General features: G+C 38.8%; 1 protein-coding gene across 3 annotated transcripts in view; it reads right to left on the reverse strand.

Moving 5' to 3' along the window:
* Window positions 1-15,301, reverse strand: part of LRRC2 (leucine rich repeat containing 2) — a 457,557-nt gene that overhangs the window by 399,778 nt on the left and 42,478 nt on the right. For all 3 annotated transcript variants that reach the window (XM_072150807.1, XM_072150808.1, XM_072150809.1), the window contains one exon: window positions 13,370-13,577. In XM_072150807.1, coding sequence (XP_072006908.1) covers window positions 13,370-13,577 — 208 coding nt within the window. The remainder of the gene's footprint in view (window positions 1-13,369; window positions 13,578-15,301) is intronic.

Consider the following 15,301-nt stretch of genomic DNA (forward strand, 5'->3'; position numbering starts at 1 on the left):
TCAATATGTGACCCACCTACAATTTGCGTTAGCCTCTTGTATTCTAGCTCTATTGAAGAGTAATAGTATAGTGATAGGAAAGAGCCAATAAATCCCACTGGTATATACTAATAGCTGTTGTATTCTACATCATATCAGTGCTGCAGAAAGTGTTTACCAGTGGTTTTATCTAAAATTCCGGTCATTTCCCAATTGCACTACATGCTACTAATTCATTTTATTCACATCATTGTTTAGGGATCAGGGTATTATTTGTGTTGTAAACTTGCCTTGACCTACCTGAAATCTATTAATGCATGAGTTGGTTTCATGCCTTAATATTGATCTGCCTGGTCTTCAGGAGTCCCGCTCAGAATCTATGAATAGCCTAATGTTGTGCAGAAGAAAATCCCAGCCTTGGAAAACTAAACACATTCTTTTTATCAGCTGATAATGCTGGGAGTAGGGCTTCACATTACCAGCTTCCCTCCTAAAGATTTCCTTTGAAGTCTGATTTACATTCCTTTCATCTTCAAGGTGGATTTGATTATCACTCTATTCACCTTCAAATAACTTGCTCTTTCGTTTTCGGCATCAGATACCCAAACGATGCTCATCATTATAACTTAGATGATCACTTTTCTTCCAAGATACCTATAGAAATAAATATTTTCCTAGTGACCAGACAGCAGCAGAATTGTGTATGAATAAATCCATACACTTTGGTTCTTTAAATCTGTGGACATTTTGCTACATTTTTTCCCCCTCTACTCTGATATGGATCATTTCATGTTTGCTTCATTTCCCACACGGTGCATGCTATGTTACAATCCATCTTCTATATTTGGCAGTTGATGGCAGCTTAAAAAATATAAAAGTATGAAGTGCCCGAGGGCTGGTTTTAATGAGAATCTCTCCTAACTTTCTTTTTTATTTCCTACATATTATTCTGCAGCAAATAAAATGTACCCGCTGCTTCCTTATTTTACATTTTCTTCTCAATATTTTTTTCGTTTTTATTCCATATTAGAAATACGAGTGACTTTATCAGAATCACTGGATAAGTCAAAATAATCTGCCAGCTATGGATTGTCTTTATTCTCTTATTGGCTAACAGAGGTGTTCCAAAAATCACTTATTCAGTGTCAGCACAAGTAAAAGCATTTGTGTTGTACAGATCCATGCACGGACCCCTTAAGTGTGCATAGAGTATGCTGGCCTGCACATTGTCACTATTGAGAGGAGATGTGCTTTTTAGACAAGTGACAATGTCAATTCTGGTTACACTTTATGGCGAGAGCCACGACTAAGCAGTAAATCATAATTTGTCATATTATCTTCCATTATATATCAGTATTTATGGACAGTAATAATAGATAATATGCAGCTAAATGCAAATGTGGCAAATGCTAAAGATTAAAAAGTTTCATGCCTTTTTGATCAACAAGTACAGGCGGTCCCCTACTTAAGGACACCCGACTTACAGACAACCCATAGTTATGGACAGACCCCTCTGACCTCAGGTAAAGCTCTCTGAATGCTTTACTATAGTCCCAGACTGCAATAACCAGCTCTAAGGTGTCAGCAATGAAGCTTTATTGATAATCCTTGGTCCCATTACAGCAAAAAATGTTTAAACTCCAATTCTCACTGGGGCCAAAAATGTTTTTGTCTGTATCTACAATTATAAAATATACAGTTCCGACTTAGAAATTCAACTTAAGAACAAACCTCCGGATCCTATCTTGTACGTAACCCAGAGACTGCCTGTAAACAACTCATAAGGTTGTTAACAACTTATTTAACCCCTTATTTCTGCACGTTAATGACCAGGACATTTTTTATTATCTGTTTTATTTTTCATCAATGCCTTCTAAAACCTATAACTTTTTTATTTTTCTATCTCTATAGTTTTTTTTTTCATTTATCCTACTAGTGAATTGTTATGAAACCTTTCAGTGAAATATATTTAAAAAGAACCTAAATCTGATTTCTAGTAAAAATGTTCTGCTTTAAACTTAATATAACATATCAAATTTTTTTTTTCTTTTTTTGCATAATTATTTTTTTTTGTGGGGGTAAAAGACTTTATTTTATTTAAACAACCTGGATCAGAATTTTTCCCATCAAGGGAGTTAGTGCACAAGCAGGACACTAGGTTCTGCAAACTTTCTTAAAGGACACCTACCATCAGGACTTCTTTTATTATAACTCTAAACCCCACAATCGTGGAAAAATATAGAGTTATAAAAATTTTGCCAATTACCCTAGGGCGCTTAGATTACAACACCTGGGTGCCTCAGGGAACATCATATTTTAATGTATGCACACCTCCTTTAACACTAGAGCCACAGGGGGTGTGCAGAAGTTAAAATACTAGTACAGGTGATGTAGTCTGAGCTCCCCAGGGTAATTTCCACAACTTTTATAACTCTAGAAAAGGCGCTCGACTATCTCCATCACTCCTGTGAATAGGGCCTAACATGTTTTGTGGGAAACCCCTTTAAAGTGGACCAAAATATTTGGAAACAGGCCCACATATATCAAAAGTAGTGCAGATTGCAACACAGTGAGGGTCATTTACTAAGGGCCCGAATCACTCTTTTTCGTCGGGTTTCCAAAATATTTCCAATTTGCGGGTTTTTGGCACACGCGATCGGATTGTGGCGCATCGGCACTGGTATGCATGCGACGGAAATCGGGGGCATGGCTGTCGGAAAACCTGACAGATTCGTAAAAACCACTGTATTTAAAAAAAAAATGTGTCCAGCAGACTTCAGCGCAGGCGCGACACCTGGTGGACCTCGAGCGCACTACCTTAGTGAATCGCCGGAAGACCCAAATCCTCGACTGAGAACGCGAATTGTGTTGCACGCTCTATGTTAAAGATGCATACTTACTGAGCAGTGCAAGGTGCACCATGTTGATGATCGTGTGCCAGTACTCAATTATTTGGCGCACTCTGCACACTCCACCAGCAAAAAATGTGGAGCACGGTCTGACTCCGCGCTAGAACACCCCTTTATGTTCAAGAGGCCACAAAGATAGTCTGTAGTTATAGACCCCTGCACATGAATGTTGCTTTGGAGCGTGCACTATCCATTCTTTCAACAGATAATCATGTAAAATTTGTTTTTATAGCACCATCATACTCTGTAGCGCTGTACAAATCATCGGTGACATATACAAATAAAAGAAGATATTACAAAGTACAAACAATTGTATGGAACAACAGGAGTGAGGGCCCTTCTTCTTCCTGGTGCATGTAAGTGCTTGATCTTGCGATACAATTTCGTTTTTAAATTCCGCGGTTTGTCCGAATCAGTCGGGAAACCCAACAGAATCGCGGTCCACGGACCCTTAGTAAGTGTGCCCCTTTGTGTGATGGATTTTTACACTGAATAGGGATATTTATTATATGATAAAGTCCCCACCCCTAAGTTGCTCCAAAATATATCAAAATGATCCAACCTTTTTTCTATTAATTAGTGTCCATACATTTTGAACGCCCCTCACAGGTCATGCTCCGACTTCCTACCCCTCCATGCCACTGTGGTGGTTTGCCAGTAATTATGATTATTTCAGGACTGTATTCCAGAAAACTGGCATAAACGTCCTAATAAATCTCCCCCAATGAATCTGAGACATAAAAGTACAAATAAAATTTGGAAAATAATCCACCGAAAATGTTTGAAGAGGCTCAATTGTGCAAAATATTTTTAGCCAAAAATAATGTATTTCAGTAAAGGAAAAAAATGTACAAAACTGCCAACCGGGTCATATTTTGTTTGTCGTATTAAGTCATTGGACATTGCAAAGGGGATTCTACCATATAATATTAGCTAGAATAGACCCAACCTATTAAATTTGAGTTTGTGAAGTTCAAGGCCCCTGTAAATAGTTTTGCTGTAGGGTACAGTTAGAGCCAGAAATATTTGGACAGTGACACAATTTTGGCGAGTTGGGCTCTGCATGCCACCATATTGGATTTGAAATGAAACCTCTACAACAGAATTCAAGTGCAGATTGTAACGTTTAATTTGAAGGGTTGAACAAAAATATCTGATAGAAAATGTAGGAATTGTACACATTTCTTAACAAACACTCCACATTTTAGGAGCTCAAAAGTAATTGAACAAATAAACATAACCCAAACAAAATATTTTTATTTTCAATATTTTGTTGCGAATCCTTTGGAGGCAATCACTGCCTTAAGTCTGGAACCCATGGACATCACCAAACGCTGGGTTTCCTCCTTCTTAATGCTTTGCCAGGCCTTTACAGCCGCAGCCTTCAGGTCTTGCTTGTTTGTGGGTCTTTCCGTCTTAAGTCTGAATGTGAGCAAGTGAAATGCATGCTCAATTGGGATAAGATCTGGTGATTGACTTGGCCATTGCAGAATGTACCAGTTTTTTGAACTCATGAACTCCTGGGTAGCTTTGGCTGTATGCTTGGGGTCATTGTCCATCTGTACTATGAAGCACCCACCGATCAACTTTGCAGCATTTGGCTGAATCTGGGCTGAAAGTATATCCCGTTATTCATCCGGAATTCATCCGGCTACTCTTGTCCGCTGTTATGTCATCAATAAACACAAGTGACCCAGTGCCATTGAAAGCCATCCATGCCCATGCCATCACTTTGCCTCCACCATGTTTTACAGAGGATGTGGTGTGCCTTGGATCATGTGCCGTTCCCTTTCTTCTCCAAACTTTTTTCTTCCCATCATTCTGGTACAGGTTGATCTTTGTCTCATCTGTCCATAGAATACTTTTCCAGAACTGAGGTGGCTTCTTGAGGTGTTTTTCGGCAAATTTAACTCTGGCCTGTCTATTTTTGGAATTGATGAATGGTTTGCATCTAGATGTGAACCCTTTGTATTTACTTTCATGGAGTCTTCTCTTTACTGCTGACTTAGAGACAGATACACCTACTTCACTGAGAGTGTTCTGGACTTCAGTTGATGTTGTGAACGGGTTCTTCTTCACCAAGAAAGTATGCGGCGATCATCCACCACTGTTGTCATCCATGGACGCCCAGGCCTTTTTGAGTTCCCAAGCTCACCAGTCAATTCCTTTTATCTCAGAATGTACCCGACTGCTAATCCAAGCATGTCTGCTATCTCTCTGATGGATTTTTTCTTTTTTTTCAGCCTCAGGATGTTCTGCTTCACCTCAATTGAGAGTTCCTTTGACCGCATGTTGTCTGGTCACAGCAACACCTTCCAAATGCAGAACCACACACCTGGAATCAACCCCAGACCTTTTAACTACTTCATTGATTACAGGTTAATGAGGGAGACGCCTTCAGAGTTAATTGCAGCCCTTAGAGTCCAGTGTCCAATTACTTTTGGTCCCTTGAAAAAGAGGAGGCTATGCATTACAGAGCTATGATTCCTAAACCCTTTCTCCGATTTGGATGTGGAAACTCTCATATTGCAGCTGGGAGTGTGCACTTTCAGCCCATATTATACATATAATTGTATTTCTGAACATGTTTTTGTAAACAGCTAAAATAACAAAACTTGTGTCACTGTCCAAATATTTCTGGCCCTAACTGTATATTAATTTATGAAGAATTCTCTACCTAACTCCTATTCCCTGAGACACTTGGGAAGAAATGTATTGTAAATAGACTTTGATAATGCAGCACAAACCCAGCTCCCTAGACATCACTAAAATGACTTATTAAAATGTATGATGTTTAACTTGAGAGATATGTAGAAAATACTTTGGAGGATGTCAGTACTGTCACCAGCTGAGTGTAAAATCTGGAACAAGGAAAAAGTAGAAGAAGACATACCGACAATGAAGTCAATCATAAACCCGATAGATGTATGAATAATGTGGAAACCCTTATAACTCTGTATGTATATAACTTAATGAGATATTGTAATATTCAGGGTTTACACTAAAGATATAAACCATTACCGTCTTTTTTGTTTATCTTCTCATTGACAAGTCGTTGCATCTGCTTTGTAAACTTCTCTACTTGTTCTTCACTTGTGTGATGAAGCAGATCAGGTTCCAAATCTTGGCAGACACATCTAGGGACACTTGTCAAGCATGTATGTGTCGAGATTACTCATGCTTGATATCATTGCACCTACTTATGCTTGTCACTGACCTCAACTGCAGTTAGGATGACATTTATTGACACGTCTACTGTGTAAAGCCAGTGAGTCATATACTCCATTTAATATGTAATTTCTGCAGAGGTAATGTCAGGCCGAAATATATCCAAGCCCCTGCAATTACAAGTCTAAAAATATTACCTTAGTGATACTAGTGATTCTAATATTACTTTATTTAAATCCAAAACATTGTCCAACTGACATGAGAGTTCTCCAAGAGTTATAAATGAGAACTGCTGTATAATGTCTTCCATGCTGCTGTGACTTCTTGAGAGTCTGATAAGGAGAGAATGATGTGCATTCTTCCCTTTGTACTGACTGTATATTAGCAAAAAGATGTGATGATCATAATTGGAGAACAGCAATGACTGTAACACAGAGAAAGATTATAACTACATTTTCTGAAAATAAAAAGGAAGACATAAAGGGGCACTGCTACTGACCCTTTTTACAGGATAAAGATGATCCAGATCTCTGTAGCCTTTTTTCATCGTAGAAAAATGACACATGTACTGTATATATGTGGTGGTGCTCAAACCCATATGAGTAGATAGTACAGGGTCATTCAGTCATCATCCGAAGACAAAAAGAAAGGTTGGCACTCACTGCTTCTTTAAAACATAATCTTCTTTTATTCGTACACCTTTAAATTTGCATGCGTTACAGGGACGAGAGTGTCTATGCATTTTGCTCTAATCCTAACACTTCATTTTGCCAAGATGGCCAAGATGGCAAGATGAAGTGCTAGGATTAGCACAAATCGGCTCATCCCTGGAACGCTCCTAATTAGTGATGAGCGAGTATACTCGTCCGAGCTTGATGCTCGGTCGAGTATTAGCATACTCGGACCGGCTCGTTGCTCGGACGAGTATTTGCCCTGCTCGATAACGAGCATTTAATTTAAAAAAAAAAAGTGAAGAACAGTAAAAAGATACAATTAAAACATTTAATTTAATTGTTTAATTGAAGAAAACAGTGAAAGAACACAGTGCAGAACAGATTGCAGATGTTCGGGAACATCTGCGATCTGTTCCGGAGACACGCATGCAGAACGGTGTTCTCCGCAATAGTATTTGAAGAACAATTTGTGTGAAGAACACATTGCAGATGTTTGGCAACATCTGCAAGTTGTTCTCTACACATAATGTTCTTCAAATGCTATTGCGGAGAACACCGTTCTGCACGGGTGTCTCCGGAGCAGATCGCAGATGTCCCGGAGACACGCGTGCAGAACGGTGTTCTCCGCAATAGTATTTGAAGAAGAATATGTGTGAAGAACAACTTGCAGATGTTTCCAAACATCTGCAAGTTGTTCTTCACACATATTGTTCTTCAAATACTATTGCGGAGAACACCGTTCTGCACGCGTGTCTCCGGAACAGATCGCAGGTGTTCCCGAACATCTGCAATCTGTTCTGCACGGTGTATTTTCACTGTGCTCGTTCAGTTTATAATTTTACTGAAAAATGCTCGGGTCTCCCATTGATTTCAATGGGGCTCGTTACTCGAAACGAGCACTCGAGCATCGGGAAATGTTCGGCTCGAGTAACGAGCACCCGAGCATTTTAGTGCTCGCTCATCTCTACTCCTAATGCATAGACACTCTCTTCCCTGTAATCCAAGCCAATTTTAAAGGTGCCAACCTTTCTTTTTCATCTTCCGATGATGACTACATTTTCTGAAGGTTACAACAGTCACCAGTCAGTAGGACATGTGCAGGTCTTTGCTTTGAATGACTTCAGAGTTTCAGAAGGTTCTGAAACACACTTGCATTCACTCAGGTAATAATATAATAATAATCTTTATTTATATAGCGCCATCTGCTGCAGAACCTTTTACTGACTCCTTTGCACACTCTGGATTCAGTCTTTTCCCAGTTTGTTGACAAACATAATGTTTCCCATCAGACCCCAATAAATTAAACAATCTTTTATCACTAAATGAACTATGGATCACTTCTCATCCATCCACATGATTCTTCTAATCATCTAATTCTTGTTAATGAGTGGTTTGGTCACTGCAGAATGGGCTTTCAGTCCAAATGCTCTTAAACACATTGGGGCACATTTACTAAGGGTCGGCATTACCGTCGGGTTTCCAGAGACTTTCATGCAACACAAATCGGGGGCGTGGCCGTCAGACAACCCAACTGAATCGGACTAAGCGCAGGATTTAAAATTCAAATTGTGTCGCAAGACATGCACTCAAATACACCGGGAAGAAGAAGGTGAACTCCGGCGGACCTCAGGGGGAAGCGACACGTGCAGGATTGGGCGCACAATCTTAGTGAAATGCACCTCGGGGATCGCGACAGGACCGGGTAAGTAAATGTGCCCCAATGTTGATACAATTACCCATAGTGATTATCTGCATGAAAGTGCAATATTCTAGAAATAACAGACTTGGAATGGCCAACTTCTCTTGCTATGGCTTATAGGGTCACCCCTTTGGCCTTTATCCGGACAACTTGTCAGACTTGTCAACCGGTCAGAGGGTTTAAGTGACATTGGACTGAAAGCTAGAAAGTTTTGCTGCCAATTAAATAGGGTTTGTCGGATAATTAAGTAAATTAGCACCAGGTACCATACTAACACCAATATCTTGCAGGTATCTGCACGTGTTCTCCAATTTTGATCAATATTTTTTTACAACTATAAAAAAAGAAAAAGATGTGGGCAGCACCACTAGTGTAATAAAATTAGCTTCTATTAGGGAACAGATAGATAAAATAAATGGTGCTGCTCACCTAAGCACTTGTAGTAGATGTCCCTGATGAATTAATTGATCATGCATGGGCTGCTGTGTCCTCTGGATACCATCACTCTACTGTGTAAGTTAGGTCCATGAATTGTACATAGGTGCAAAAAATCCAGGTCGGATTCAGGCAGGCTGCCCCAAAGACCTGTAAGACAATGTTGTGATACATGCGTTTTTTAATTTTAAAATGCTGTAATAAAAGGACTAAGCATTTCCAGAACAAACTTCTTCAGCAGAGCGTCTGAATCCAGCCTGGTTTTTCTGCACCATTTCTTTACCATTCTTTACAATTACAATACAATTTCAATTACATTTTTATTATGTGCTTTATGAGATACCGAATTTATGAAATAAGTTTAAAATGATTACACAATAACTACTCACGGTGGCTGAGTGAGTAGCACATCTGCCTTGCAGCACTGGGGTCCTGGGTTCGAATCCCACCCAGGTCAACATCTGCAAAGAGTTTGTATGTTCTCTCCGTGTTTGCGTGGGTTTCCTCCGGGTACTCCGGTTTCCTCCCACACTTCAAAACATACTGTTAGGTTGTTTAGATTGTGAGCCCCATGGGGACAGGGACCAATTTGACATGCTTGTGCAGCGCTGCGTAATCTGTGTGCGCTATATAAATAAAGAATTATTATTTAATATATATATATATATATATATTATATATATATATATATATATATATATATATATATATATATATATATATAATAAACTTGCACCGGTTTTGCATTTTTGTCCTTTTTTGTGCTACTTAAAAGTCTTAATGAAATTCTCTATTGTTGCATGTTGAATTTTGACCATCTCTTAAACTATGACCATATACAGTAGTTATATAAACTATAACTCGATATCGAGGCATTATTAGAGGAGTGGACACTCAGGATTACATCTATCTTTTACTATTTTCTATCATACAATTTACTGAACAGCATACCTCCTAGCAAGCTGAATAGAGCAATAATCATGCAGTCCAGTCTCTGTTCTTTGCTACTTTTCTGTTAGTACATAATGAAGTCAGATCTGAAGGAAACTCTCCTTGATCACCGTGACACTCTTGACCTGGAGTTAGCTGGTAGATATGGCTTTTGTACTTTTAGATTCCCTGAGCTTTGAGCCATGTGTCTGAAAATATGTTAAGAATAAATCCCAATGCAGCCAAAACCTTCCTTCAGAACCTTCCTAGCAGACTTTGAAATGATATGCACATCCTGGCAGTGTCATAGCGGTATGAAAACAACCCCAAACAGAATGTTTCACTGCCTTCTTAATTAAAGTCTTTTTTAAAACCTTTGTAAACCCCGGTTGCAGAGTAACAAGCCCATTGTGTTTGTGAACAAAGACGGACTTACTGGTCTGAAAATTTGTGTCAAAGCATCCAACAGATGTAAGCCCTAAAGTCCATGCTTTGTATGCAGTCATTAAGTAAAAATATGACAGAAAGGTTAAAAAGACAAAATCAGTTTGCACCTTCACTTCTCCTTTATAGCTATGTAGTTGTTAGGAAAAGTTTTATTATGTGAATCAATTACAAAAAAGAAAGAATACTTGTATCTTCTTTGAAATAACAATTATGGTGCACATTTGTCAAATCTTGTTGCCGAAGAAAGGTGCCTGGTTAAAGAGTTTGAGTCACTGGAGGGAGAGTGGCCAGTGGAAGTAGGCAATCTGGTAAGGAGTACGCATATGGATGTGCTAATGAAGAGAACGTCTGTGGTTATGTAAGTGTTAGGAACTGTTGTAAGGTATAGCATGAAACCATAGCCCTGGGCTTAACTACAGGGGTATCAGCCATAACAGCTGCTACAGGGCCCCACAGTGTCAGGGGGCCTGGTCACCCAAGCTGTCTCACTAACAAATGGAGCATTTACACCATTATATACATAGTATGTATATAATATGTATATAACAGTGGCCATATTCCATAGTACACAGCTCAGCTGGCAGCTCAGATTAAATCTTTTGGGGAAGGGTATGGTATTGTTGGATAAAACTGGCACAATGTACATTTTTCTTTTGACCCATATTGTCATGACAACATCTCTTGAAGACTTCAGTGATTTCTGCTGAGAGATTTTTGGTGCTTTATTTCAATGGACATTTCCAGCTTCTAGGACAACTCATAAACTTATATCTCATTGCTTTATCAATAACAATGCCATCCATACATTCCCATATTATAACGACATCCATATTAATTTTTCTAACAGCCACAAAAGCATTGACAGCCTTCTATAACATTGACATACTTCTTCCGTCTGACAGCCATTACCAATCCCTAAAACATTAACAGCTATAGATCCCCTTTGACATCTAACATATCTTCACAGGGTACCTGCAATAGACAGAGATTCTCTAGTACTGCAAGATGGACCAAACCTTACTCAGAATTTTCTATTGCAATATTTCTAGTGCCAAACACAATTCTTCCCTGCCCCCTCATAACAGCATTGGGCCCAAAGTGATGATGGCACCTCCTCCCACTTGCTGACAACCTGAAAATGATGGTTCCTGTTGCCAAAAGTCCTTATAGATCAATGAGGCATTTCCAGGACCCAACTAGAACTTTATACATAAAATAAAAAGATACATTTTCCATTCATTTATATTTAGGTTGTACAGAACAATTTATATTGATGTTGTGATAAAATCCAAATTCTCTATTAATTACAGGCAGGCTTCTACAGTAACTATGGCGACGACTAAGAGGTGGCCTCACTACAGTGAGCAATTACAAGTTCTAAACTGTAACTGAAATCATCATGCAAATTATGTATGTGTGCACGGCATTATGAGGACAAATCAGGAATTAAAACAAAGTTTATAGGATCCCCACAGGGCAAGATATCAGCCAGGAAAGATTCTGAGGCATACAAGGTTGGCTCATATCTCCTAGTGATAAAAGGCAATTATCATATGCCAGGCACTCTGGTCATCACAAGCAGGGGGTGATCAGTGAATCTTAGAATCTATTTAGCTGAAAGTCTCCATCTAAAAAAGGGTCATTCTTTGGCGGTCTCAGGTAGACAGTTTGGTCAGTCCTTTCTGCTTCCCCAGGCACCAGACATATAATGTCACCCTTATAAATAACCCTTTTTAATTGTATGCGCTGTCCCTTTGATATTAAACTTCAATTTAATAAGAGCCTTCTTAATTTCTAACGATTCCATAACTCTAAGGAGACCTTAACTACATTGATTGCTTAGTTTGTGACTGTAATATTTTATTGATGCATAATGCCGGCAGGCTCCCTTCCTGAACCTAAATCAGATCCTAACCCTAACCCAAACCCTAGATCCTAAGTAAGCAAACTACATTAAGCACACTGTTTTATGGCTTTGTAACAGTCTACTAGTTTATAATCCATCACTAAGATTTCAGACATTTGTGCCTACAAGTTTCATACAGAATCTTAAAATACAGTTGTTGATAGTTGTATAATTGTACATTCCTTTGAGACTAAACGGAACTTGAATGACCCAAGCAGGGGCTTAGCTAGGCCAAAAATAAAGGTCAAGGGCCCCAGATTTTTTGGTCCAAGCAGCTTTCCCCAATATCTCAGTTGTTTTTTGCTTTGGGCAGGAGATGCAGAGCAGGAAGTGAGGGTACACACAGTGCCGGCTGATAATCGGTCACTTTGTCTGCTCTATACTAAGCTGACAACTCCCTTCTTCTGTCAGGTCACACAGTTAGTGACCATCATGTCATCCATTCCCTGGCATATTTTTTTACTGCCTTGTGCAGTGTCAGGGGTTCAGCTTGTGATCACAATTATATATACTATTGGTTTGATGGAGTTGTAAGTATTTTGGACTACAATGAGGTATATATGGATGTCAAGGGAGTCATGAGTCTCTATCTCTCTTGCAATACATTGCCCTTTTACCATTTATCAATTAGTATTGAATTTTTGAAATTCACACAGTTACCCAAGTTCCCCAGAAACAGCACTGATTAGTACTTTAGTGGAGCATAAAGCCCAGGAGATGCAGTGTTATTACTACGACATAGAGCAGGATATAATCACATCACTGCACCTTGTTCTGCACAGGTAGGATCAATCAGGAAAGAGAGTAGTAGCAGTTTTTTAAAATTTACAGTGGGGGTGGGATAGACACATTGAGGGGAGTTTAGTGTGAGGGGCATTATTTAGCAGGGGCATTATTGTGTGTGGACATTATGCATTATTTAGAGTGGGTATTTTTACGTGGGGGAACATCACTTTTGCAGTATTTGGGGGGGGCAGTGTTAGAGGTAGTAACAGGATGACACTGTTAGGGAACAATGGAAAAGGGAAGAACATAGGACGTCTGTGTTGTGAACTCAATTGGTATGCCACATAGCTGTGACTGATACATATGCAATATTGTAAATACCAATAATAAGCTGACAGGTTGGTGGTAAAGAAGGGTAGTAGTAAAAACAATAAGTATTAACATACAATAAAACAATAAAACTACTGTACAAATGAATGAAGCTCCAAGGACGTACCTGCCACTCTGACCCACAAAGGCTAAATATAAATTTGCTTGTTTCAGGCTCTTCTTCTTTGGAAGCACTCCATTTAGAAATAGATGAATTCCTCAGATGTGTATCTAATATCTCAAGTGGGGTGTCTACAAATCCATTCTTTAAGTATTCAGACTGGGGTATTCCTTTATTTCTGCATTCCAACATAAAGCTCCATTCTTGTTTAATTCTGAAAAAGCAGACAATCCATTATAAGAGGTTATGATTATGCTGCTCATCATCTAGTTGAAATCTCATTACATTAAACAGATGGGTTGTTTAACAGATAAAACTGTAGGAGAGTTAGGTTTATCTTAAGTTTACATCATATTATAATAGGTAATTGTGTTATCTTAAAGAGAACCTGTCAAGCAAATTAACCCCCAAAACTAAATATATTTTCCTAAACTGCCATTAGAAAGCATTGCACCCATCCCTTCATTGTCTCTCTATATGACTGTAAATCTAAGCAAACAGGTCCTAAAGCTGTATTCAAATGACTTGAAAAAGGTCCAATGAGTCATTATCATATTCAGCTGTCCAGCTTATTTATGAGTGGGAGGCACAGCCACACCCCAGTGCTTGACTGACAGCCTGTATAATGATGCTGCTGCTGCCTCTATACTTCCTAATGCTGCAAGCCATGCCCCCAGCAGCCTGTGTGTGATATAACTGCTCTAGGATGTAGCCATGTGTATAGAAGTACATGTCAGGTACTAGTGTAGCTTATGTCTGTTTCTCACAAATGTGTATGAAAGGAGAGAGAATGTCAGCAGGTAAAGTAGGGGGGGGAGAGGGGAGGGGTAACAGGGGTTACATCCCTTTCTCTCTCTCCATGCGCCCAGCCTCATTTACATAATAAAGAAATCATGATTTTAGAATAATTAATGTATAAATTGACTAAATAAAGGCTGGGATGGATCCTTGTGAGTTGCTCCAACAGGTAGTGTAGACAGGACTAGTGACAGAGACCTGATGACAGGTGTCCTTTAAATACAGTAGTTGGAAGCATACATGATGAAGGGTTTCAAGTGTTTTTCATACTAGACTTCCTAAAGCAGTTTAATCAGCCATGTAACTTTTCCATCATTGCATACTTCCATGTGAAGGGCAGCTCTTGACAAAATCTCGATTCCCCCTACTATGGCAGCAAACAATATTGTTCCTTCTTAATTTCACAGATTCCAACAGAGTCCAACAGATCACAATGCTCTACTTCTTTAAAAATCTCTACCTTTTTTATTTTTTTGTATACAGCGCTTTATTTGAGCTTATTTTCTTTGTAACTTTGTTATTCAATATTCCCAAAGATGTGAAAATGTCACATCCTTTTTTCTCTGGATTGCTACAATCAAGGGAATACCAAAAATATAGATTTACAGCAATTTTAAAAAATTTAAACCTTTTCTACAAAAAATGTCTTGATTACTCCATATTCTGTCAGTCATAACTTTTTCAAACTTTCACATATGATGCTGTGTAAGGTGTCTTTTTTGAGGGACATGATGATGTTTTCATTTCTACTATTTTTTTTAGACTGTATGTCCTTTTGATCACTTTTAATTAAAATTTTTATGAGTTGCAAAATGGCAAAAAATGGCAATTCGGACATTTGGGCACTATTTTCCGTTACAGGGTTCACCGCTGGGAATAACTGTTTGTATATTTTGATAAGGACTTTTGGCATGTGATGATACCTATGTTTATAATTTTTTTGTTAATTTTATTAGTTCTAATGAAAGGGGGTGATTTGAACTTTTAGGGTTTTCTATTTTTTTATTTTAATTTTCTTCAGGGTGGGTAGCACTTCTGCCTTGCAGCACTGAGTTTGTATATTCTCTCCGTGTTTGCGTGGGTTTCCTCCGGGTACTCCAGTTTCCTCCCAAACTCAAAAAGATACTGTTAGGTTGTTTA

This window comes from Engystomops pustulosus, chromosome 1, assembly GCF_040894005.1.
Source record: "Engystomops pustulosus chromosome 1, aEngPut4.maternal, whole genome shotgun sequence".
NCBI classification, from domain to species: Eukaryota; Metazoa; Chordata; class Amphibia; order Anura; family Leptodactylidae; genus Engystomops; species Engystomops pustulosus.